Source organism: Leptodactylus fuscus, chromosome 9 (genome assembly GCF_031893055.1).
Source record: "Leptodactylus fuscus isolate aLepFus1 chromosome 9, aLepFus1.hap2, whole genome shotgun sequence".
NCBI lineage: Eukaryota > Metazoa > Chordata > Amphibia > Anura > Leptodactylidae > Leptodactylus > Leptodactylus fuscus.
In genome coordinates this window covers 63,700,129-63,725,470 of record NC_134273.1, presented here as the reverse complement: position 1 = coordinate 63,725,470, position 25,342 = coordinate 63,700,129, and the positions used below count along the sequence as shown (strand labels likewise).

The 25,342-nt window shown below is 42.7% G+C and overlaps 1 protein-coding gene across 1 annotated transcript; it reads left to right on the top strand.

Moving 5' to 3' along the window:
- The first annotated feature begins 2,028 nt into the window (after positions 1-2,028).
- On the top strand, positions 2,029-3,063 carry GPR88 (G protein-coupled receptor 88). Its single transcript, XM_075286472.1, has one exon. The coding sequence runs from the start codon at positions 2,062-2,064 to the stop codon at positions 3,061-3,063; it is 1,002 nt and encodes a 333-aa protein (XP_075142573.1). The 5' UTR covers positions 2,029-2,061.
- Positions 3,064-25,342: the final 22,279 nt, after the last annotated feature.

The following is a 25,342-nucleotide window of genomic DNA, read 5'->3' as shown; positions in this document are numbered from 1 at the left end:
TGCTCCTATGTATCCTATATTTTTGGATAGTGGACAGTAGTTTAATAATGTCCCTGACTCGCTTATTCATCAATGCTATTAAATTATTAAATGACTTTTAAATGTATCTGTATAGCTAAAGCCACAATGGTGGGAGTCCAGCTATAATGATGATAACCCAGCTATAATGATAGTAGCCCAGCTATGATGATAGTAGCCCAGCTATAATGATGATAGCCTAGCTATAATGAAGGTATCCCAGTTGTAATGATGATAACCCAGCTATAATGATGGTAGCCCTGCTATAATGATAGTAGTCAAGCTATAATGGTAGTAGCCCAGCTATAATGATGATAGTCCAGCTATAATAATAGTAAACCAGCTATAATGATGATAATCTAGCTATAATGATAGTAGCCCAGCTATAATGGTAGTAGAAAGGCAAGAGAAGTCCAGCAGCCGCGGATAAAATTTCAAACTTTTATTCAGTCCATTTAAAACAATATAACATCATAGAGGTGGCATATAGATATTTCCGAAGGATATTGATGTAGATTTGGCGTCACAGCTGAGGCATTTCGGAACCCTGAATTCCTTAGTCATAGCCTGATATAACCCAGCTACAATGATAATAGCCCAGCTATAATTATGGTAGCCAAGCTATAATGATGGTAGTCCAGCTATAATGATAGTAATCCAGCTATAATGATAGTAGCCCAGCTATAATGATAGTAGCCCAGCTATAATGATGAAAGTCCAGCTATAATGATAGTAGCCAAGCTATAATGATGGTAGCCCAGCTATAATGATAGTAGCCAAGCTATAATGATGGTAGCCCAGCTATAATGATAGTAGCCCAGCTATAATGATAGTAGCCCAGCTATAATGATGGTAGCCCAGCTATAATGATAGTAGCCCAGCTATAATGATGGTAGCCCAGCTATAATGATGGTAGCCCAGCTATAATGATAGTAGCCCAGCTATAATGATGGTAGCCCAGCTATAATGATAGTAGCCCAGCTATAATGATAGTAGCCCAGCTATAATGATGGTAGCCCAGCTATAATGATAGTAGCCCAGCTATAATTATAGTAGCCCAGCTATAATGATGGTAGCCCAGCTATAATGATGGTAGCCCAGCTATAATGATGGTAGCCCAGCTATAATGATAGTAGCCCAGCTATAATGATGGTAGCTCAGCTATAATGATAGTAGCCCAGCTATAATGATAGTAGCCCAGCAACAGAACCTGCCAGCTCTTCTTACATGTGTTTATTTTCTCCATGAAATAACAATCTTGGAGCATCTCTTCCTGCACCTCTGCAATATACTGTTCCTCTGTTATTCCTCCTAGAAATGTATGAATACATTGACAAGTATCTGTTGCCGTTTCCCCCTGTGTCCCTACACAGTCAGCAATGATTGGATAGTGTCAAGGTCCGTGCAGCCCCCCTCCCCATTGTAACACCCTGTCGGTTTATTCATAATGTTCTAGGAAGTGTAACAGAGGAATGGCACCATGCAGAGTTCCAACAAAAAATACTATTATGGGAAATACCTATGTACACAAAGAGACGTGTCAGGAAGGATTACAGGTCCCCTTTAAGTACAAGCCTGATATTAATATATCCCAGTGTGCAGAGTATAACGTGTACCCCGCTCCCCTATCATATTCGGCATTGCCCTTATTGTCATGTGTAACGTGTCTTGCTGGACCTATTAGAGATGAGAAGTTTCTCAATAATGAGCCTTAACCACTTTTCTACACATTTTCATGGCGACAAACATAAAAGAGAGACATCCACTTCACATTCACTGCAGTATCGACTCCCATTCTCTGCCTCACAACCTGTTGAATAATCCATTACAAAAGCTTTTTTTTCCTAGAGTATAATGTCACAAAGACGTAAAGTGAGCCGAGAGTATAAGACGGGGAGCTGTCACCGCCGTGTCACCCCTCCCTCTTCAATCTCATATTCTCTCTCCCTCTCTGGCTGCCTGCTTCACTCTCTTGCTCCTTCTCACACATGCACTTTCCCATTTTACGTTTGCTCTGGGAATGGCTTCTTCATTTTCTACAGGATGAACAATCTGACGTCTCCCCCAGAGCCTTGTGAGAGACTTCTGGGGACACGTGTCCTGGTGGCGGCTGCATACTCTGTGTACTCAGTGTCTGGGACTATGGCCAACGTGCTGGTTATCTACCTGGTCTGCTCTTTCAAGAAACTCAAGACAACTAGTAATGCATTCATTGTCAACGGCTGCGTTTCTGATCTCCTAGTCTGTGCGTTTTGGATGCCTCAAGAAGCCATATTAATTTCCACCGGTCGCCTGGAGAACCCTACTTACAGGGTATTCATGGAGGGGGTCTTTTTCCTGTGGATGACGGTCTCTCTATTATCCCATTCTCTCATTGCATTAAACCGTTTTGTGCTCATAACCAAATTGCCGACCGTATACCATACTGTGTATCAGAAGAGGAACACGGAGTGGATGATCGCCATGGCATGGGTAATGCCTCTTGCGTTTTTACTTCCTTGGCTCTTCGGACAGCGGCCTTATGAAGTAAGCCTTCAGTGCCCAAAACTTAGACTTTATGTGTTTTGGGGCCACGAGGTCCCCGCCTCCAGTTTGTACACTGCCATCCTTTCTGCGGTCACGGTTTTAAGCCAAACAGTAATCCTTTTTCATTGTTATTTTCGCATTTTCCGAAAAGTGCAGGTCAGCCTGAAAAGAGTGAGCGTCCTGAACTTCCAGGTGGTCCACAACCTGCCCTGCTCCTGCCCACGCAAGGACAAACGCTTGGGTCTGTACGTGCTGATTGTCTGCTGTGTGTTCACCGTGACCACCGAGCCCTTTGCATGGTCAGTCCTCTACGGCCTGTTCCAGCCACTACCCCGAGGAGTGGAGACGGGGAGCTGGCTCTTGCTTTGTCTTCTGTTTGTGCTTAACCCCTTCATCTACACCTGGAAGAATGAAGAGTTCAGACGGTCCTTTCGAGCTGTCGTTGGGGGGGAGCTCTGGAAAAGCTCTGGAAACGGTGCTGATCCCGCCGTGCAAACAATTTCCCAAAATGAATCATAAGGCGAGCTTCATTCATGGTCTGCACCTCATCCTTTGGGACAAATGCAACATAGAATCTCAGGAGGGCATCTGACTCAGAAATCGACGCTTGCTCTTGTGTGTGTATGGCCTCTGTTCTCCTCACTTTTGTATTGATGGTTTCTAGGGAAACATACTGTATTCACCCCCCCCTTCCCTTAGCTCCATGGGCCGGTGTAAATTAGCCCTCGGTGGGCAATGCCCATTAACATTCTCCCCATGTAACAAGTATTATTTGCAGGAGCTATCGATAGAGAATTTCTCAGAAACAGACTGTGCAGCACATTTTATTAATTTTGCCAAAAGAAAAAAAAAAAGGTTCCACAATATGCGATTTTTCTTTTATTTTGATAAAGCGAGGATTAAAGACACCAGAGAATAATAATGTGTTTGTGACGGGAGCAGGCAGCAGGAAAAATACATTATGTAGGAAGATCATTTTTTTTCTTACTGAAATGTTCTAATAAAAAAGACTTCGTTGTGGAAATGTTAAACAATGGAGATATCTGGAACTGTTGCCCGTTCTATGCCACCCCAACTTGCCTTAAAATTTGGTGTCTATGGAATACTAGTATATATACCACTAGAGACATAGCTATACCCATGAATTCTGGCCCGATACGAGGTCAAACAAAAGGACCATATTCATGAATGTCCTTTAGGCTAAAGCCCCACGTTGCGGAAACGCAGCTTTTTTTCTTGCAGATTTTGTTGCGGTTTTTTGAGACAAAACCAAGAATGGCTACCAAAGGAATGAGAAATATCTAGGAAGTTCTTAGGGCCCCTTCACACGGCGTAAGTGCTCGGCTCATTCCGAGCCGTACACGCGAGCGCTTCTAAACACTTCCCATTCACTTCAATGGGAGCGCTCGTAAAGCCGGGTTTACGCGCGCTCCCATTGAAGTGAATGGGAAGTGTTTAGAAGCGCTCGTGTGTACGGCTTGGAATGAGCCGAGCGCTTACGCCGTGTGAAGGGGCCCTTATACTTCTACCTGATGCTCAATCCACTTCTGTGTTTTGCTCAAAAAAACGCAACAAAATCTGCAAGAAAAAAAGCTGCATTTCTGCAACGTGGGCCCACGGTGCAGAAATGCAGCTTTTTTTCTTGCAGATTTTGTTGTGGATTTCTTGAACCAAAGCCAAGAATGGCTACAAATGGAATCAGAAATATATAGGAAGCTCTTATACTTCTAACTTCTGCTCAATCCACTCCGGGCTTTGGCTCAAAAAAACGCAACAAAATCTGCAACAAAAAAAGCTGCGTTTCCGCAACGTGGGGCCACAGCCTTAAGTTGACTTGCTTTGAAGAATGTATACATCATGTATAGTGCCTACTTTGGGACATTGGAAGCAATGAGCCCCTACATTAAATCAATTCCAGATTCCAATATCCATTTCGTGTTAAAAGTCTTTGTATGTGTATATGGTTATATTTATTATATTGCATTGTTTTCTTATGTCATATTTTGATGTCACAAGATGCTTCTTCTATGCTTTGTGTTCTGCCCCCCATTGTACTTACATAATATTATTTGTTGAGCTATAAACAAGATATAAAATACTTTCTCCTTTTCTCCTAAAAAACCATCCATATTTTTATTTTAATTCATAAATTTACATAAATTAACTACATTGCTCCCAAAGGTGTTTGACGTTTTCCTCCCTTGTGCATTACTTTCTGTACTGATGCTTTGTGGTCCTATTTTGTAGTATGCGATGCTGTGACTAGTATGGTCGTATGTAATATAGGTGTCAAACATCTTGTTCTATAATGCTCCAAATACGATTTTTGAATGTCACTTTCAGTAAAAAATAAAATCACTCTCAGGGAAATGAAGGACTGTGATTGTTGGACGACATGGCAAGGATCCCAGCGGCGGCCGCTCAATTATCAGGAATGTGTCACTGTCAGGACTGTTTTCAGTTGACATGGAGAGAAGTGAGAGAAGCAAAAACTTTGATCACATGAATGTACGATTCTGCTTCATGCTCAAGCTGCTCATAATATGATAGGCGAAGGAAGACAGGACTGGAAAGGTAACATGCTCTTGCAAACAATGGAGGAAGATACTGAAAATGTATATAGGTAGTGCTGAGAAATTGACAATGGGAACAGAATATTAAGAAAAATCAGAATCAAAATTTTGTCAAAATAAAGTTATATGAAACCTTTTTGTAATCGTATTTATATTTGTTGTATTTATGTTTTCAGAAATTCTTTTTATGTAGAGGAGTAAGGGTAAGTTCACACGGAGGAAAGTACCGCGTGATGTGGCACGTAGACGCCGCGTGAGCTTTTACAGGCCGTATATGCTCCCATTGATTTCAATGGGAGCGTGGATCGTATACGCGGCGCTATTTTGCAGCCGTGATTTTGCGCAAAATCACGGCCGCAAAATAGCGCCGCGTATACGATCCCGGCTCCTATTGAAATCAATGGGAGCGTATACAGCCCGCAAAAGCTCCCACGGCGTAGACGTGCCAGATTACGAGCCAAAATACATCGTGTGAATGAACCCTAAGAAAAAGGGGGGTTGTTTAAGAGTCAGCTGACAACCTAGAAAAGGGGGAAAAAGGTCAAATTGAATAAGTAAATTTACTTTTTTCGTTTTTTACGTGTCATCTTTGTAATTTTTAATTCTGCACATTTCAGAAAAAAATTCCATCCTTGTACTCCTTACCAGGCTTCTTGCATACATACTGCACTCTCATCTTTGCTTTGCTATCAGTCCCACGATGGATCAGAAAAACATCACATGGGCATCTAGAGACTGTATTATATCTGTGAAATTCTTCATTATAACTGTGTGACAGGAACTGTCTGCTCATCAGTAGTTATTGACAGAAATATCTGTTTCCCCCTGTGGAGAACCTGTATGGTACAGTCCAATGTGCAGAAATTCAGGGATCTTTGCATTACTCCATGCATATTTTTATCACAGCCAGAGTGAGAGTCGCATGACCTTACTGAAGAGAAGGGTTCAGACGGAAATAAATAACGAAATAATGTAATATAGGCTGAATTTTATCTATCTATCTATCTATCTATCTATCTATCTATCTATCTATCGACATATATAATTATTGTTGGAATAGGTCAATTAGGCCAATCTCGAGGGCTATGATATCTTTTGTGTTTGGGCTAATTTTTGCATCTTTTATTATTGTTATTTTTATTGTTGCATATTTTTTCCTTTTTTTTTTTTTATATAGTGATGTGTTACCAGTGATGGGGCTACAACTTGTGATGTGAGTATTGTGGGTATTGGTTCCAAGTTCCCATACAGCATTTTATGGCCACATATGGGGTATTTACCGTATGTATTCAGGAATAATTGTGTAATAAACTGTGTGAGTCTTTTTCTCCTTTAACCCCTTGTGAAAACTTTGGGGATAGTTATACTCTTTATTGTCCGCTTGAAATGGTGAGGGCTAGAGAAAAATTTCGGCAGAATCAATGGAGCGGCCTATTGAGGGATGCTAAGTGTTGGGGGTTGATGGAGGTGGGGAAAGGAGAATAGAGAATAATAAAGTACTGTATATCATATTTCCTTAGTTTCACTTATCATATATATTTTTATAAGATCAGGAATCGCTCAGTGTTCAAAATATGCAATCTTAGGGTGGGGGGGCTTGGACGTAAACACTTCATAGCTCTGTACATAAGAACATTCTTTAAATAAAATTATCGTATCTTTAAGTGAAAACCTTGCAAAATCTGATCCATTTGTATAGTTTCCCATGCATTTCATATTTTATAGCAAATGTTATTTCTCACTTGTTATTGAGCATGAAAGGTATGATGACTATGACCGAAACTATGAAAAGTATGAAGTAGAAATTGGGGAACTTTACAGTAAATGGTTGCATTTATTGAAAGCTGGAGACTTTATCTAAATGTGAAGGGGTTTTCCAATTTTCTGTAAAGTTTCATCAGCATTTCTAATAGACATATTATAGTTACCATTTTCAAGACTTGTACTTGCTGGGGGTCAAACTTCTAGGCCTCGGGCAGAGCCGACTGCGCATGCCCGCAACCACAAGAAAAATGGCCGCTTACACAGTCGGCTCTGCCCAAGGCCTAGAAGTTTGACCTCCAGTGTCGGAAGAAGACGCGTGAAGAGGTCGTTCCAGAAGAAGATGGAGGCGGCGCTGGAGAGTTCTCTCGCAGCATTGGGGACACCCCCAGTGCTGTTTGAGTGCCCCCAGTGCTGCGAGAGAACTCATTTGCATACCAATGAAAACCAGGATTTCTACCGAACGGTGCCGTGGAGAAGACATCTAAAGGTGGGACAACAATAGCCTTTCTTAAGGATATTCCTACGTGTTAGTCACAAAAAAATTGCGTTTTAATGATAGGATCCCGTTAAGCATTGGGGCTGATTTATTTTTATGCCACTTGTCTGTCTGCCTTGGCTTTTATTTATTTGCCAATGTTTATTTTGTGAAAAGTGTATTAACCAGTGGCGTAACTACCGGGTAGCAGGGGTAGTGGCTGCCACAGGGCCGGGACATTAGGGGGCTGGCAACAGCCGCTACCCCTGCAAGTTTTTTTTTCTTAATAGGCCGTTACCAGCTGGAGTTACACCAGCCAGTAATGGGCCCTATTTACTTACTGATCCTGGCAGGGGCCGGAATCGGTAAGTGACGCCGCGGTCCCCACAAGAACTATTATACTCGGGGGGATTTTCAGACCCCCAAGTATAGTGATGGGAGACCTGGGAGAGGTAAGAGAACAAAATAAACACTGTTACTTACCTCTCGTACAGGCATCGAGCCTAGTTGTCTGACGTCCCTGCGTCCCGGGTCATGTGACGTCTGTACGTCATTAAAGATTGCCGACACCACCGAGGACTGCAGGGGAGCCAGAGATAGGTAAGTAACAGTGGTTTTTTTTTTTTTTTTTTATGTTTGTATCCCCCCCGGTCTCCAATTATTATCCTCTGGGATCTGAAAAGACCCCAGAGTATAATAATTGTTCATGGATGTTCATTATGGGGCATAATGGTGTGTGCAGGGGCCACTATGGGGCATAATGGTGTGTGCAGGGGCCACTATGAGGCATAATAGTGTGTGCAGGGCAACAATGGGGCATAATAGTGTGTGCAGGGCAACAATGGGGCATAATAGTGTGTGCAGGGGCCACTATGGGGCATAATACTGTGTGCGGGCGCCACTATGGGGCATAATAGTGTGTGCAGGGGCCACTATGGGGCATAATACAGCGCACAGGAATGCAGTGGGGGATTGGTCGGTCAAGGTCGTCGGTGTTGGTCAGGAAGGGGGGGGGGGCCATGTCAAAAGTTCGCCACGGAACCCCCACCATTCCTAGTTACGCCACTGGTATTAACTTATCTCATACTGGTTCATACATTTCTTTCAATTCTTTAGCCTATACTAAGGGCTTTTTGGTTGCCTTTTTGTAAGCCAAGTTAGTGGAGTGTGCTTGTGCAAATATTTGAGAAAAAACAACCCATAATTCAGGTGCAAATAAGAAAATAAATTAGTCCCAGTGTATTTGGATTGAATTTACGTAAAGCACTGTATGGCTCTTGAGCAGCCTGAGGAGTTAAGTGTATATTCACACGGTGGAATTTGCATTCCACATGTGAACATTCTGCGTGGATAGCCACAACGGGACACTGGTGCAGTGCTCCGGCATCCCGTTACGGCATTTCGCTCCTGATTAGGCCTGAATGAATGGACCTAATCGTGAGGGAGCCTCGCTGAGTCAGCCACAGAATCCACGGCAAGATAGCGCAGCTCGCTTCTTTTTTCCACTACTAGCTAGCGGAAGAAAGAAGCGAGTGACTCCCACTGAAGTCAATGGGAGCCGTTTTTGGCAGTGGATTTTGAGGTCGATTCTGCCTCAAAATCCGCTGCCAAAAAACTCAGTGTGAGCATATCCTTAGTCTATCATGAATTATGTTGATTTTGCTATCAATAATATTCATAACAGATCACTGACCAGCCGCTGTCTGCAAATAGTGACAATGTGTTGGAGAATAATGCACCTTATATTCTGTATATGATTGTAATTGTATTGATAAATTCATTCTTGTTTTAATAGTATTTGGTATATATCACGATGTGCTTGACATTGGGTCTATTCAACATTTTCACTCTTGTTGTTCACACTTTATATTGAAATCTGGTATCGAGCGCTGAGCAGAATTGTATAGAAGTCCTTAAAAGCCTCCTTAGGTTGCCTGTACATGATGTGAGCACTGCATGACAAAAATGAACACATTTTTCCTACAAATTACTGTCGTTTTGAGGCAAGTACATGTTAAATAAATAAAAGCCACACGTTTCACCTGTTCTTACCACAAAATTGCATCAATTTGTGATATTGTGACTTGCGTGATTTGTGTATGGGCACCCTAAATTTTGCAAACTATGATTTAATATTCATGCAAAGCAGCATTTCAATAGCCTTTAACGTTATTTGACACCATAGCAAAGCCGTAAGCCATTTATGGCATTATATAGGGACTATATCTCTTGATCCCACTGTTCTACCTCTTAGAGAAGTCCATGGGCACAGACATTGCACTCGCTATTCTCATTTCCATCAGTTCAGAGTACGCCTGTGATTCTTAATATTCTCATTGATGTGAGGAATAAGCTATAGTTCTATCTGCCTTGTGAGTCTGATGGAGGCTGGTGGTCCTCTGCGGGGAAGCGGTGATGCATTGAGCCCAGCGTCCACGGCAGTCTAGCAGGCTGGCATTTCATTAATAAATGTATATCGATAACTTCATTTATTCTTTCTTTTTTATTAGCAAAGATACATCAGACATTTTAGCAATAGTAATCCAACATCACGTCGAGTATGTCAAATCATCGTCTGCTTATGGCACCTAATAAAATGTTAAGTTAAACAGGGAGTATTGTATACGTGTGCCTGGCATACAGACTCAGCTACAAGGGCTAAGAGGTAGCGTGCTAGAGACAGACGCAGTCACCTGTCATCTCACTGTGTGTACAAAGTGTTCTGTTCTTTGCTGGAGAAATCCTTAGAAATATAGTGCGGGGGCAGGCCAGAGAAATCAAGACAATCAATGTTTTTGCCAGCATGCTTCTAACTGCCAGACAAACCTGCCCTGGTCATACGCCGTATACTCAGTAAGGTAGATTGTATTGTCAGTAACTAACTCTGTCCTCATCTCCCCCCTCTTATTATTCGCAGATAGATATTATCTCTCTGGCAACTGAGAAAAAAATGCTGTCTTATTGACTAGACTAATAATAATAGCCTTCCGTACATAACAATGATCAATAATCCATAATGCAGATTTACAAATCTCCCAAGCTTGAGGAAGATGCAGAGCAGTAATAAATGGACGGCATGAATGAATCTAGGTGAACTGGTTGTCTGCTTCAGACTAATAGATGATCTATTAGTGGTGCCATATTGCATGGTGTTGGTTGCTGCTGCGGTGCTGTGACTGTGGGGTGGTGGAACTTGGAGTCATGGAGGCTAAACTTGGCAGTAGGGGTTCTATCAGGCTACTGGGTCTCTCCCCCCACAGTTATGGCATAGTGGTGGTGGATGACATGCATTGTAGTGACCAACTAGGATGAGGTCATCATGGAGAAGTTAGTGACTAAGTGCAAGTTGATCCAATTTAATACCATGGACCTCATATTCAATTACATCAATTTAGGTTAGAGGTAATAGATTAATGCTTAATATGTGAGTGGGCAGTCCAGTTTTATTTATTTTTTTAATGTTGATTAAATCTAGCATGTTAATAATATGACATGCTCCTAACCTAACTACGATAGGAGTATAATATGTTCCACAGTGGCCCCCACACATTACAATTTTCCGCACAGTGGCTCACACACAGTACAATGTGTTCCACAGTGGCACATATGCTCAGCCTGCTCTTTACATACAGTCCTATGAAAAAGTTTGGGCACCCCTATTAATCTTAATCATTTTTTGTTCTAAATATTTTGGTATTTGCAACAGCCATTTCAGTTTGATATATCTAATAACTGATGCACACAGTAATATTTCAGGATTGAAATGAGGTTTATTGTACTAACAGAAAATGTGCAATATGCATTAAACCAAAATTTGACCGGTGCAAAAGTATGGGCACCTCAACAGAAAAGTGACATTAATATTTAGTAGATCCTCCTTTTGCAAAGATAACAGCCTCTAGTCGCTTCCTGTAGCTTTTAATCAGTTCCTGGATCCTGGATAAAGGTATTTTGGACAAACAATTCAAGTTCAGTTCAGTGTGATGGTGGCCGAGCATGGACAGCCCGCTTCAAATCATCCCACAGATGTTCAATGATATTCAGGTCTGGGGACTGGGATGGCCATTCCAGAACATTGTAATTGTTCCTCTGCATGAATGCCTGAGGATTTGGAGCGGTGTTTTGGATCATTGTCTTGCTGAAATATCCATCCTCGGCGTAACTTCAACTTCGTCACTGATTCTTGAACATTATTCTCAAGAATCTGCTGATACTGAGTGGAATCCATGCGACTCTCAACTTTAACAAGATTCCCGATGCCGGCATTGGCCACACAGCCCCAAAGCATGATGGAACCTCCACCAAATTTTACAGTGGGTAGCATGTGTTTTTCTTGGAATGCTGTTTCTTTTTGGACGCCATGCATAACGCCTTTTTTTTATAACCAAACAACTCAATTTTTGTTTCCAAAATGAAGCTGCCTTGTCCAAATGTGCTTTTTCATACCTCAGGCAACTCTATTTGTGGCGTACGTGCAGAAACGGCTTCTTTCTCATCACTCTCCCATACAGCTTCTATTTGTGCAAAGTGCGCTGTATAGTTGACCGATGCACAGTGACACCATCTGCAGCAAGATGATGCTGCAGCTCTTTGGAGGTGGTCTGTGGATTGTCCTTGACTGTTCTCACCATTCTTCTTCTCTGCCTTTCTGATATTTTTCTTGGCCTGCCACTTCTGGGCTTAACAAGAACTATCCCTGTGGTCTTCCATTTCCTTACTATGTTCCTCACAGTGGAAACTGACAGGTTAAATCTCTGAGACAACTTTTTGTATCCTTCCCCTGAACAACTATGTTGAACAATCTTTGTTTTCAGATCATTTGAGAGTTGTTTTGAGTAGCCCATGATGCCACTCTTCAGAGGAGATTCAAATAGGAGATCAACTTGCAATTGGCCACCTTAAATACCTTTTCTTATGATTGGATACATCTGGCTATGAAGTTCAAAGCTCACTGAGGTTACAAAACCAATTTTGTGCTTCAGTAAGTCAGTAAAAAGTAGTTAGGGGAATTCAAATCAATAAAATGATAAGGGTGCCCATACTTTTGCACCGGTCAAATTTTGGTTTAATGCATATTGCACATTTTCTGTTAGTACAATAAACCTCATTTCAATCCTGAAATATTACTGTGTCCATCAGTTATTAGATATATCAAACTGAAATGGCTGTTGCAAACACCAAAATATTTAGAACAAAAAATGATTAAGATTAATAGGGATGCCCAAACTTTTTCATAGGACTGTATGCACCCTAAGGCCGGGGCCCCACGGGGCTGTGATTTGCCTGCTGCGGGAAAAATCGCGGTGTTGTACAGTAACTGCAAAGTGGATGGGATTATTGCGAATCCAAAGCCCACTTTGCAGTAAAAACTGTAGTGTGGACACGCTGCGATTTCCAAATCCATCGTGGTGTTGGAAATCGCAGTATGTCAATTATATCTACGGAAACGTCGGCGGCTTCCGTGTAGATATAATTGTAACAGAAAGTCCGCGGAGGAAAACTCTGCTAACTTTCTGTTTAAAGTGCAGCGGGAAGTACCGTGATACTTTCCTGCCGCAGTTTTTCCAGCAGCGGTTTAGAGCTGCGGATTGTCCCATGGAGCCCTTAGCCTAAAAGGGGTTGTGCCATAAAGACACTTATTCTCTATCCACAGGATGAGGGATAAATGTCAGATTGCTAGGGGACGGAAATTTCCCCGATATGTTTCCTGTGAATGAAGCACTAATGCGGACCCCCAGCAATCTTACACATAAAGGGGTTGGATATAAGACAAACATGAAGGAAGAAACATCAAGGAAACAAGATCCTGTACTTAAAGGGGTTGGCCACTTTCAGATCACATGACCATGGACCGTAAATCACATGACCATGGTCAGAGTTTTATCCTCTAGAAGTAACAGAATGAATGACAGCAAGCCGAAATCTAGAAAACCATGAGGAGTTGATACAGAAAGTATATTGGAAAATTGTATATCTTTTTATTGTACATTTGTTTGTCAATATTGGTCTGAAAGTGGCCAACCCCTTTAAGTCCTATACTGTGGTCTGTAAAGGGTAATCTCCTATCTAATTCTGTAACCCTTTCAGCTACATTTTTCTTACCAGCCTTCCTTATCTGACTATATACTAACCTACTGTTACTTTCGCCATCAAAGCTAAATGATCTCCTGACACATTACAGAGACGTATTTGGCAGCCTGTATATCATAAATCTAATTTATAAGGCCATTCCAACGATCTCCTGAAGATAAAACTAAAACATATACAATCGGAAAAAAAAAATATTTTGGGTATATGTTGAAATAGTTTAAAAAAGTGACAGATTCCCTACTAAGAATGAACAAGACGTCTGCTCTTTTAATGTCTGGATGGTGCGACAGCGGACCAGATGATGTTCTTTATGCATGCTTACATCTGGGAATGAAAGAATTTTGATGCTGATCATGGGCTGTGCTCCAAAAGGAACAGCAGTCTGGAGGATTCAGCGCGATCTGTGCTGGCAAAAGAGTCCGAATTGTTCATTAAGGAAGATGAATCGACTGATACTACAAAGGACTGTAGTAACATCAAAGAAGACAACTTTATAAAAAAAAAAAATACAGTAATTATCATCAAAAACAACATAGAATTTAAACCATATATTTATGCACAGCATAGTTTTTTTTAAAAAAAACTTTTTTTTTGCTAATTATTGTAAATTTTCATGTCTTTATGCACAAAAATTGTAGATTTCAATCTGGTGACTAGAGCGTTCACAACAGACATAATTCCTGCTTGGCAGTTCATGTAGCCCTGTTTTCTGCACTGTGCAGGGGGTCTTATTAGTGGAGGCAGGGGCAGCTCTATTAGTATCCGCTTAATATGATCTCAAATTTATTATTACAGGACAGAAATATGATTTTTTATACACATTTCAAAATTGATCATTTTTTGCAGTGCTCTAGCCCCCATAAGAGCAGGTCAAAGTGCCCTGTAATAACAGCGAGAAAAAAGAATCTGCTCTTATTTACAGTGTAGAGCCTTTACCCTTGGGGTCACTAGGTTTACAGAAGTATAGATTTGTTATATGTTTTGCTGCTTTTGTAAAATGAAAACCCTTTTAAAAAAATTGCTTTGTTCTTTTTTGTTGCAGCATTCAAAGTACAGATAATAAATGTTGTGTTCTAAAAATGACTGACATTTTCAGGTGCAATGACGTTACCCGTGTTTCTTTGAAAATAATACAGGGTCTTAAATTTTTTTTTTTTTTTCTGGAAAAGGGCCAAGACTTATCTTCTGGCTAGGTCTCATTTTTCAGGCACAGGACGTGGGACTCTGGACCAGAACTTGGGAGCACGGGAGCGGATTTTGCCCCGCCGTAGTGGGAGTTGTCCAGGACAGTTGGGAGCTACATTATGCCTATTCTCCATCTCCGTCATGTCACATGACATAACCTAGCACTAGAGGCGATAACTAACTAGGGCTTATTTTTGGGAACAGCTTTTATTTCATGCCTACTCCAAACACCCTACAAAGTCAAGCTAAGGCTTAATTTCGGGGTAGGGATTATTTTTTTGGAAAAACAGGGTAGTTGTGTTTTTTGTTTTGTTTTAATTGTATTTTTCAAATAGCAAAAGGTGTAATTTTGACATTTTTGTTTTACTATATATTACTTTTATATATTTTATATATTATACTACCGTGTTTCCCCGAAAATAAGACAGTGTCTTATATTAAATTGTCATCCTAAATATAGGACCTGTCTTATTTTCGGGGGACGTCTTATGACAATCGGCAGTCATGCTGGCACTTCCTTAGCGGAGCGTCAGTATGACTGCCGGTTGTAGGTAGTGTAGGGGAGGGGAGAAGGTATCATACTTACCTATCCCATCTTCATAGTAGCGCTGGTGCTACTGTTCGTCCTGGCGGGCCTTTCGTGGCCGGGGCTTAGTGATCATCACTTCACTGACACTGCAGCCGGCTGGATGCTGTACTCTGTGCTCCGTGTTGACAGGAAAAGCTGGCTGCTGCCTCTTCTGTACGCCAGCTGCTGCCTCTGGCTCTGGGATGAGCTGGGAGAGCTCATCCTACAGCAGCAGGGACAGTGGACACAACAGCAGAGGCAGCAGCCGGCTTTCCTGTGCACACGGAGCACAGAGCACAGTGTTCAGTCAGCTGCAAAGATTTTTGGGCATGTCTTATTTTCGGGGGTGCCTTATATTAGGCAATTCAACAGAACCCCCCCCCCCCCCGCATGCCGTACTTTCGGGGGGTGTCCTACTTTCGGGGAAGCACGGTACGTGGATCCACTGTGGGGGTCATATTACACTGGGGGGCCTCTGGGTAGCATGTTATATTGTGCAGGACAACTGAGGAGAATATTATACTGTGCAGGGCCCAAACTAAAACAAAATGTGGAGCTTTATAATGGGGGGGTTGTTTGGGGAGCATATTATACTCTGAGATTTATTCTTCTGCACTGTGGAGAATGTTATATTGTGTGAAGCTTCTCAGGAGCATGGTGTGTGGGGGACACCATGGAGCATTATACTGTGGTGGGGGGAAGGCTATGGGGAGCATATTATACTTTGTGAGGCCACTGTGGGGAGAATATTATACTGTGTGAGGATACTGTGGAGCATTAAACTGGGATGATGCTGTGGGGAGCCTTGTATATTGTATGGGGCATATTATATTATGAGGGGTCCACTAAGGGGTATTATACTGTATGGTGACTCTGGGGAGCTTATGTACTGTAGTGTTGGGGCACTTGAGAATATATTATACTGTGTGGAGCATTATATACCATGTGGGGCCACTATGGGGGGCTCAGGGCCACATATTATACTATGGTAGGCACTGTGTAATATTACCCTTTGGACCTCATTGGTGCTTTCAGTGCTATCATACTCTTTTGCTTTACATCACTGAAGTCTAGCATGAACATTGGCCTCAGCGGACACTTAATGCATTGTGTGACACCAGACAGTATATTGTGAACTACGACAGTATTACAAACATTATTTTTTCAGTAATTAGCCCTATCACTACAGCCACAAAGCTATTTTTGCACCTTTGTTTTGGTCGCCTATCCAGCCTATTAATTAGCTTAATGGACAGAAAAGAACGTTCGCGCCCCCTTTAAAAAATGTAACTTTCATACCATCAATTAAACCCTAATCTTAGCTTGTTGTGGTTGGCACAATGGTCATGTGATTGCTCTAGGATAATAAAAAAGAACATATTGTACGTTATGTGATGTGTGTTGGATACATAGAATATAATATACATGTATTGTATATTGTGTGTAGAGAAATATAGACGTGGATACTTTGTAAATAATGTATATGTTTGTGTTCAGATGTTACTGTTTACCACATGGGGAGGGGGGTTGTAGTTATGAGACCTCTATGTAGTGCTATTTATTGAACAAAAAAAAAAACAACCTAAATTTCGTACTTAGGGAACTGGAAAGCTTCCAAATAAAATACCAGAACAAAGATGCATTATTTCACAATTGTACCTCCGATTTTTCTCTACAAAATTGCTGTCCCTACAATTTTCGTAATAGTTGCATAATTTTAGAACATCAAGTTCTTTTTAACCTTCATTGTATTGTATAAACTGTATTTCACTGCTAAGTGTGAAATTTTTCAGTCAAGGCCACACAGAGACGCTTTCTTTCTTAAATAAAGCCATAGAAAAGTGGTTTCAAATACATCATTACGCAGCGTACACAAAATAACAGCCTCCGAAGACTGAATGTGTGCTGAGATCTCCCCTACCCTAGCTGAATGTTAACACTATAACTAAGTACATGGATTTGCCCAAGAATTAAAGGGAATTTATTGCTATTTTTTTTATACATTTATCTTTTAAAATTAGAAATGTGAAATGTATCTTTTTTTTTAATCTAATATGCTTAATTTTCTAATTGTAAATTTATTTATTCTATTTTTTGTACATGATTATGGGGGCTGCCATCTTGCCGGAGCTTCTCCTCTGCACTATGAACAGCATTTGGTGATATTCTTTACAGCAGGGGTCGGCAACCCCTGGCACGTATGCCAAGAGTGGCACTCCTGGCATATTTCACTGGCACGCCAGCAGCTCGAGACCTGCAGGAATTACATGAAGTCGGAGCGTCCTTCAGTGCTCTGCTAGAGCTGAGGCATAAGGACACTCCCCTTCTCTCACTGCCCTCCAATGATAGGGGTGCAGGAAATTCAGGGGGTGGGGCTTAATCGCTGTGGTCTCTGCCTGCTATAGTGATAGCTTCTGCCATCTGCATCCCTGCAAAGGCCCCTGAGGAGAGGAGAGCTGCTAGCAAAATGAAAGTGAAAAAAACACACAACAGGTAGATGCTAGAGTTACTATGCCTGTTAATGTCATTTGGGGTTATTAATTTAGTGTTAATAACTCCATGTGCCTCACATTAATAGCAATTTACCCCATCATGTCCCTCACATTAACCCCTGTGTGCCCCATATAAAGGTTACTAATATGTGAGACATATGGAGGTACTAATAAAAGACCTCAATAATGAAGATGCTTAATTTTTACCTCCAAGTCTCACATATCAGTAACTCTTACACAGGGGTTAATGTGAGGGACATGATGGGGTTAACTGCTATTAATATGAGGCACATGGAGTTGCTAAACTGTAATGCACAGGGCCAGACTTTTATCTACAATTGTGGATAAAACTATGGACCTGTACATTTCAATGGACCCATACACATAGATCCTGTTTTTGCAGCTGTGTGTCTGGGCCATATTGAAGAGCTCCAAAATATAGAGCAGGTCCTATATGTGTCCTATACCTTTCCTACACCTGTCATATATCTGTTCACATTTGCAGCCCTGTCAATTTATTTTTAATCTATAGGTCAGTGTAAACTATATCCGTGCCATTTGTGTGCAGAAGGCCTACGGACGTAAAATTACGGACGTAAAAATACAGGCGTATTTTACTATAGAACTCAATGGAAATGTCTTTTTATGGCCGTAAAAATAAGCACAAAATAAGCACAAAAAACGCCTCGCCTTACTCCGTGTGAATGGACCCTAAGGGTGCATTCACACTGAGTAAACGCGCGTGTATTTTTTCGAGAATGGCTACAAAAGAAATGGGAAATATTTAGGAAGTTTCTTATATGTCTCCCTTGTTCTCAATACACTTGAGCTCAGAAAAACACAGCAAATTATGCAACAAAAACAGCTGCATTTCCGCAACACGGTGCCTTAGGCTAAGGCCCTATGTTGTGGAAATACAGCTTTTTTTGTTGCAGATTTTGTTGCAGTTTTATGAGCCAAAGTCAGGAGTGAATTGAGCAGAAGAGAAGTATAAGAACTTATTGTATATTCCCATTCCTTTTGTAGCCATTCATGGCTTTGGATTAAAAAAACGCAGCAAAATCTGCAACAAAAAAACTGTGTTTCCACAATGTGGGGCCTTAGCCTTAGGGTGTTTGGTACTATTGTAATGTCCCGGTACTGCTAGTCCAATTCCCTCTAATGCAGACCGAGATAGCATGGACATTTTCATATAAGGTAAATATTTTCCTCCCCCTTCATTCCTTCTATATATTTCTATTCTTCCAGAGCCAGCACACAGGGGGTCTATTAATGCGCCATCTTGTGGATGTTTTTGTGAACTGCACCTGCCTATACTTTGCCATTGTAATTTGAGTTGTAACTGTAAAGGGAGTGTCCATTATGATTAGCTGACCTCCAGGACCAATGAGGCTCCCTTGACTGGCCTGGAGGGAGAGTTGAGTGACCACCCTCTCTAGAGGGGGTTGGGGACGTTTTTGGCTGATGTCTTTTGTGTGGGGCTACAAGTGTAGACACAGCTGTGAGACAGAGCACATGGAGCATGGATAATGGCTTCCGACTTATCAGGGTGCACCAAGCAGAGATGTCTTCTTCCCTATCTTCAAGGCCCTTCTCAGAGAGCGTTTTCCTCTGAAGCTCTAATCTTACAAGTGCTGAAGTTGATGGACTTGGTTATCCATACATCTGGGACCCCCCACGTATATCTCTATCCAAGTAAGTCTTTGGGACAAATCTATATTTAAAGAAGCCCATAGCTAGTCTGGCAGAAATTGAGAATCTCCCGCTGCTAAGAAAAATTGTATTTGTTCTTCTACATACGTGTACCCAGTTTGTTGAGGACTAACCCCCTGGATACAGGCCATCTTTACAAGTATATACAAGTTAACTGCCAAGCAACCACTATCCAAAGCATTCTGCCCCATCCTCCGCTAATTGGACACTACCTGCAAAGATCGCTGTATTGTATGTGAAGAAGTCCTCCATATGTACATGTGTATTACTTTGTCCTGCTAGTAAAAAGAAAAGCAACGATTACCCCCGAAGCCTGGTTGTCTGTTGTCATTGTCAGATATCACGCAGGGGAGGGTAGTCGGGGACATCAAAAAGGGAAATTTTGTGCACATTCGGGACCCAGGGACTCCCTGCAAGCCGGCCACATCTGATATATTACCGTGATACCAGCCCTGGCCCTCCTGAGTGTTGCAAACCCCTTTTTGTGGCGTCACGAACAGGATTGTGCCTCTGTGCCTGCCTAAAGACTGTATGTTGCTTCTGGAGAACTACTGCTCCAAGACTAACCGATACTCTCTACAAAGTGGGGGTGAAAGCATTCTGCCTCTGTGCCTGCCTAAAGACTGTGTTGTTGTATGCCATGCTGTGTGACTGCATATTCCACCATTTTGGATTGACTAGCTTCTTGAGCAATTCAGCAGGAGTAAACTCCCCCCACCAAACTTCCCCCAGGTGCCAAAACTGGGTGTCGCCATCTCTATCCAACACTGAATCCAAATCCATCCCAGCTGTAACAAGACTCCAACTTCCCTGCCCCCAATTCTTTTTGCAAAGACTCCTTATCTCTTCAAGGATCAAAGTGATCATCCTGCCTGCAGCTCCTGCTCATCACTTCTGCCAGAACCTCCACTGCCATTGTCTGCTGTTACCTGCCATTCCTGGGATACAGATAAGTGCATTTTATAAAGTGACTTTGTATTTGCTGAGATTTGCATTTCATAAAAGAGACAGAAGCCTTATTATTTTACTTAAAGAGACAGTATCCTAATTTTTGCAAAAATGTCTACATCGCCTCGAGATGCCCTGTCTGGCGCAGATAACACTACAACCTCATCCTCCAGTTCTCCTGCACCTCAGGAGACAGCTACCATCTCTGCTTCAACTCCTGTTATAGCGACAGGCTTGCCTTTCTTTATAGGACCCTCCAGTCTTCCAAGTTACAGAGGGGATCCTCATACCCTTGCTCAGTTTCAGGAAAAGATATTGCGTACTCTTGAACTTGTATCACTTTCTCCCAAGCAACAGGTACAGCTTCTCTTAGGACAACTTGAAGGTCCAGCTGCTGAGGAAGTTCGTTCCTGGCCACCGACAGAAAAGACCACCGTTGACCAGGTCCTCACGCGTCTGAGAAAAGAATTCGAAGTCCAATCACCAACTGAGGTTCGTCTTAAATTCTATGACAGACGTCAGAGACCAGGTGAGACCCTCAGAGACTATGCACTTGCCCTCCAGTCAGCATATAGGGCTCTGCGCCAAGTTGACAACATTGATCCTACTGCTGCAGAAAGCATTATTACAGACAGGTTCATAGAAGGTGTGGACTCACGACTAATACAGAGTCAACTCCGCATGCTATCAGCCCAAAATCCAGACATGTCTTTTCTAGATTTTAAGACTTTGGCCCTACGAATAGTGGGAACTGATTCACCTTGTGCTAATTATTACTCTGCCACATATTCCCCAGACCTGGCTGGTGGAATCTCCGCTGCATCTCCATTACCTCCTATTGTGCCCATGCAGGCCACTCAGACTGTACAGGCTCCTACTCCTGCCACTATGCCCTCTACCACCGATGTTCTTGCTCAGGTAGTGGAATCTCTTTGCCAAGCCCTAAAGGAATTAAAAGGCCAGTCTGCATCATGTGAGCCCTCTTTATCTAGAACATTGCCTGCAGAGCCTCACTCTAGCCGCCCAAGTCCTGATAGGCTTCCTCCTGACCGGTCTTCACCACGTGAACGTCCTTATTGTACTTACTGTGAGCGTGTTGGGCATTACAAATACCAGTGCTTTAAGTTAAACGGGACACCACCGAGGCCAAGGGCCGCCCCTCGGGAGGTGAATCCAAAGGCCCAGGGGGACAATCGCCATGGACATCCAGATTCGTCTCCAAGTGCCCGTACATAACTATTTGGATTGAGGGTGTACCATTAGAAGCTTTAGTGGACACTGGGTCACAAGTAACAACTATTGGGCAACAAGCCTTTGAGAAATATTGGGACTCTGACATACTAAATTCTGTGGGCAAAGCGAAGTTACGTTTGATTGCAAGTAATGGTCAGCCTATATCCCAACTAGGTTACTGGGAACCTACCATTCGTATTGGTGATCGTGAATTACCACGACAAGGTGTAATTGTTACAGAGTCTCAGGGAATGGCTACACCAGTGGTATTAGGCATGAATGTTATGCGTCATGTATCCACTGAATTGCTAGATGCTTTGCATGCTTCTCTCCCTACTGCTACTCTTTCTTACAGGCAAGCTGTACAACGTACCATCAAAGTGCTCTGTGCCCAGCAGAAGTTTGCTAACCGTAATGGTGAAATCTGTCGTGTCCGTATCCAGGATGCCAGACCCATCACTCTGACTCCTAACAGTGAGACTCTCATCTGGTGCCGAGTCCGTCCAGGCATTAACAACGAAGATTACGAAGCTCTTCTTGATCCTATTCAGATTGAAGGACAGCCGCTGGTGAAAGCCGCCAGAAGCATCGTCACCGTCTCCAACGGTAAAGTACCAGTACGGCTAGTCAACCTAAGTGATGCACCTATTGAATTGCACAAGTTTAAGTCAGTTGCTCAACTGTATCAGCTCAATTCAGAAGACATCTTAGATGATGAAGCACTTGCTTATCAAAAGTCAATTCATGTCCCTGCCGGAGGTACTCACAAACCTACTACCTTCTGGTGGAATGAACTCAACATTGGGGATGCGAATACCCCTAGGGAACACATCAATGGTGTCATCAAAGTTGCGAAACGGCACAGCCAAGCTTTCAGCAAGCATCCACTTGATTTTGGGAAAACCTCTTTGATCCAGCATAAAATCAACACAGGTGATCATCCTCCTTTCAAGGAAAGATACCGTCCAATCCCTCCTGCTAACTACCAGCAAGTAAAGAAGCTGATAAAGGAGATGAAAGACACCAAAGTCATCCAAGAAAGTCAAAGTCCTTGGGCAGCACCTATCGTTTTGGTAAGAAAGAAGGATGGTAACATCAGATTCTGTGTTGACTACAGAAGACTGAACGACATCACACATAAAGATGCCTATCCTCTTCCACGGATTGAAGAATCCCTCACTGCTCTTGGTTCAGCTGCATACTTCTCAACTCTCGACCTAACCAGTGGCTACTGGCAGGTCCCCATGGCTCCTGAGGATAGAGAAAAGACAGCTTTTACCACCCCGATGGGACTTTATGAGTTTAATAGCATGCCTTTTGGGTTGTGCAATGCCCCAGCAACATTCCAGCGACTCATGGAGAGATGTCTTGGCCACCTCAACTTCCAGAGTGTTTTGCTGTATCTCGATGATGTTGTTGTGTATTCTCGCACTTATGAAGACCATCTGAACAACCTAGCAGAAGTGTTCCAGGTTCTTATTGAACACGGCCTGAAGATAAAACCTTCAAAATGCCACCTGCTAAAACCAAAGGTCAATTACTTAGGTCATGTAGTCAGTGCTGAAGGTATCCAGCCTGATCCTGACAAGATCTCTGCTGTCAAAGACTGGGAAACTCCAAAGACAGTAAAGGAAGTCAGAAGTTTTCTAGGATTCGCGGGCTACTACCGCCGCTTTATACCTCACTTTGCACAGGTAGCGGAACCACTGACAGAATTGCTACGTGGTTGTCCTAAAGAAAACTCAAACAGAAGACTCCTAATTGATTGGTCTGAAAGACAAGAAACTGCATTCCAGACTTTGAAAGCCTTATTGACTTCTCCTCCAATTCTGGCTTATCCTGACTACAGCCATCCTTTCCGTCTCTATACAGATGCCAGCTATCAAGGCCTAGGAGCTGTACTGTCACAAGTCCAGGACAACAAAGAGAGAGTCATCGCTTATGCCAGCCGAAGCTTGAGAGGTGCTGAGAAGAACGATCACAATTACAGTTCGTTCAAGTTAGAGCTGCTTGGTGTTGTGTGGGCCGTCACAGAGAAATTCAAAGACTACCTTGCGGCTACACCATTTACCGTTTACACAGACAACAATCCTCTAGCTCACCTAAACACAGCACGGCTAGGTGCTCTCGAACAGAGATGGGCTTCCAGATTGGCGAACTATTGTTTCGACCTCAAATACCGCAGTGGTAAGACCAACGTAAACGCTGATGCTTTATCCCGTTTGCCTATAGGAGAAGAACCTCCTGAAGAAGACATGTGGGAAGATGTTGAGATGCCTCCCTTCTATCAGAAGTTTGCTACGCAGAACGTCATTGCTGCTACACAGCCTGAAGAAGGTCCTCAAGAGAAATCTGACCCACTTCAAGAACTATCTAGATGGCAAACCCTCCAGAAAGAATCTCGTGTCATAGGTGAAATCTATGATTACCTAATCACTGGAAGAATACCTGTCAGACTCAGAAGACGGTATACGGATACTGAGCTCAAACGCCTATGGAGGCAGCGCAAAAGACTTTTCATCCAGAAAGGCTTGATTCTGCGCAACACCTTAGATCCTGTTTCCGGTGAGAGGTTGCACCAAATTCTCATTCCTAGGCGGGATGCCAAGATCATTCTTGATGCCTACCACGATCAATCTGGACACTTTGGAGTGCAGAAAACTGAAGCCACCATACGCCAACGCTTCTATTGGATTGGAATGCGTGCTGACATTGAGAGTTGGTGTAGTGAATGTCCAGCCTGCAACCTTACAAAGACTGGTAAGAAGGATGCTAGAGCACCACTACATCCCATCCATACTCAGAGACCAAACGAACTAGTTGCTCTTGACCATGTGAAGTTAGCCCCGACTCGTTCAGGCTACTCATATGCCCTTACCATGGTGGACCACTACTCCAAGTGGGTTGTCGTTGTGCCAGTTAAAGACCTCACCGCACGTACCACAGCCATCACATTCTACCGCGAATATGTGAGACACTACGGGTGTCCTGAAGCAGTCCTAACTGACAGAGGACCTGCATTCGAGTCACAGCTTTTCCAAGAACTATGCCAGTTCCATGAATGCAAAAAGCTGAGAACAACTGCCTACCATCCCCAAGGGAATGGACTTTGTGAGAAGGTTAACCAGATCTTCATCAACATGCTGAGAACAGCATCTTTCACCAAACAAGCAGAATGGCCTCAACTACTTGATGAATTAGTGGAGATCTACAATAACACTACCCACTGTTCTACAGGCTATTCACCATACTTCTTAATGTTTGGAAGACAAGGTCAACTTCCAAAAGACCGTGCTTTAGGAATTCAGATACCAGATGTGATCAACCCTCTGCCAAAGACTGATTGGGTTCTAGAACATCAGCGCCGAATGCAAGAAGCGCAAGAGATAGTCGACTGTCGCATGAAGGAAGCTCACAGACGACAAGAAGAGAACTACAACCAAAGAGCTAATGCTACACCTTTACACATTGGTGACAAAGTATGGTTAAAGAAGTACCACAGAACTGGAAAACTTGATTCTCTTTGGGAAGCGGAGCCCTACACCATTACAGCCATTCCCTATCCAGAGTCCGATGTTTATGAAGTAAAGAAACCAGGCATGGCTCCACAAACAGTGCATCGGAACCGCATCAAATTGTGCACCAGAGAGGACTCACTGAGGATGTCAGCACCACCACAAGCTACAACTGTCTACCAACCAGTTCCTGTGATGGCAACTCCTCCAAGACAGCCTTCTGTAGATGAATCGATCTTTAG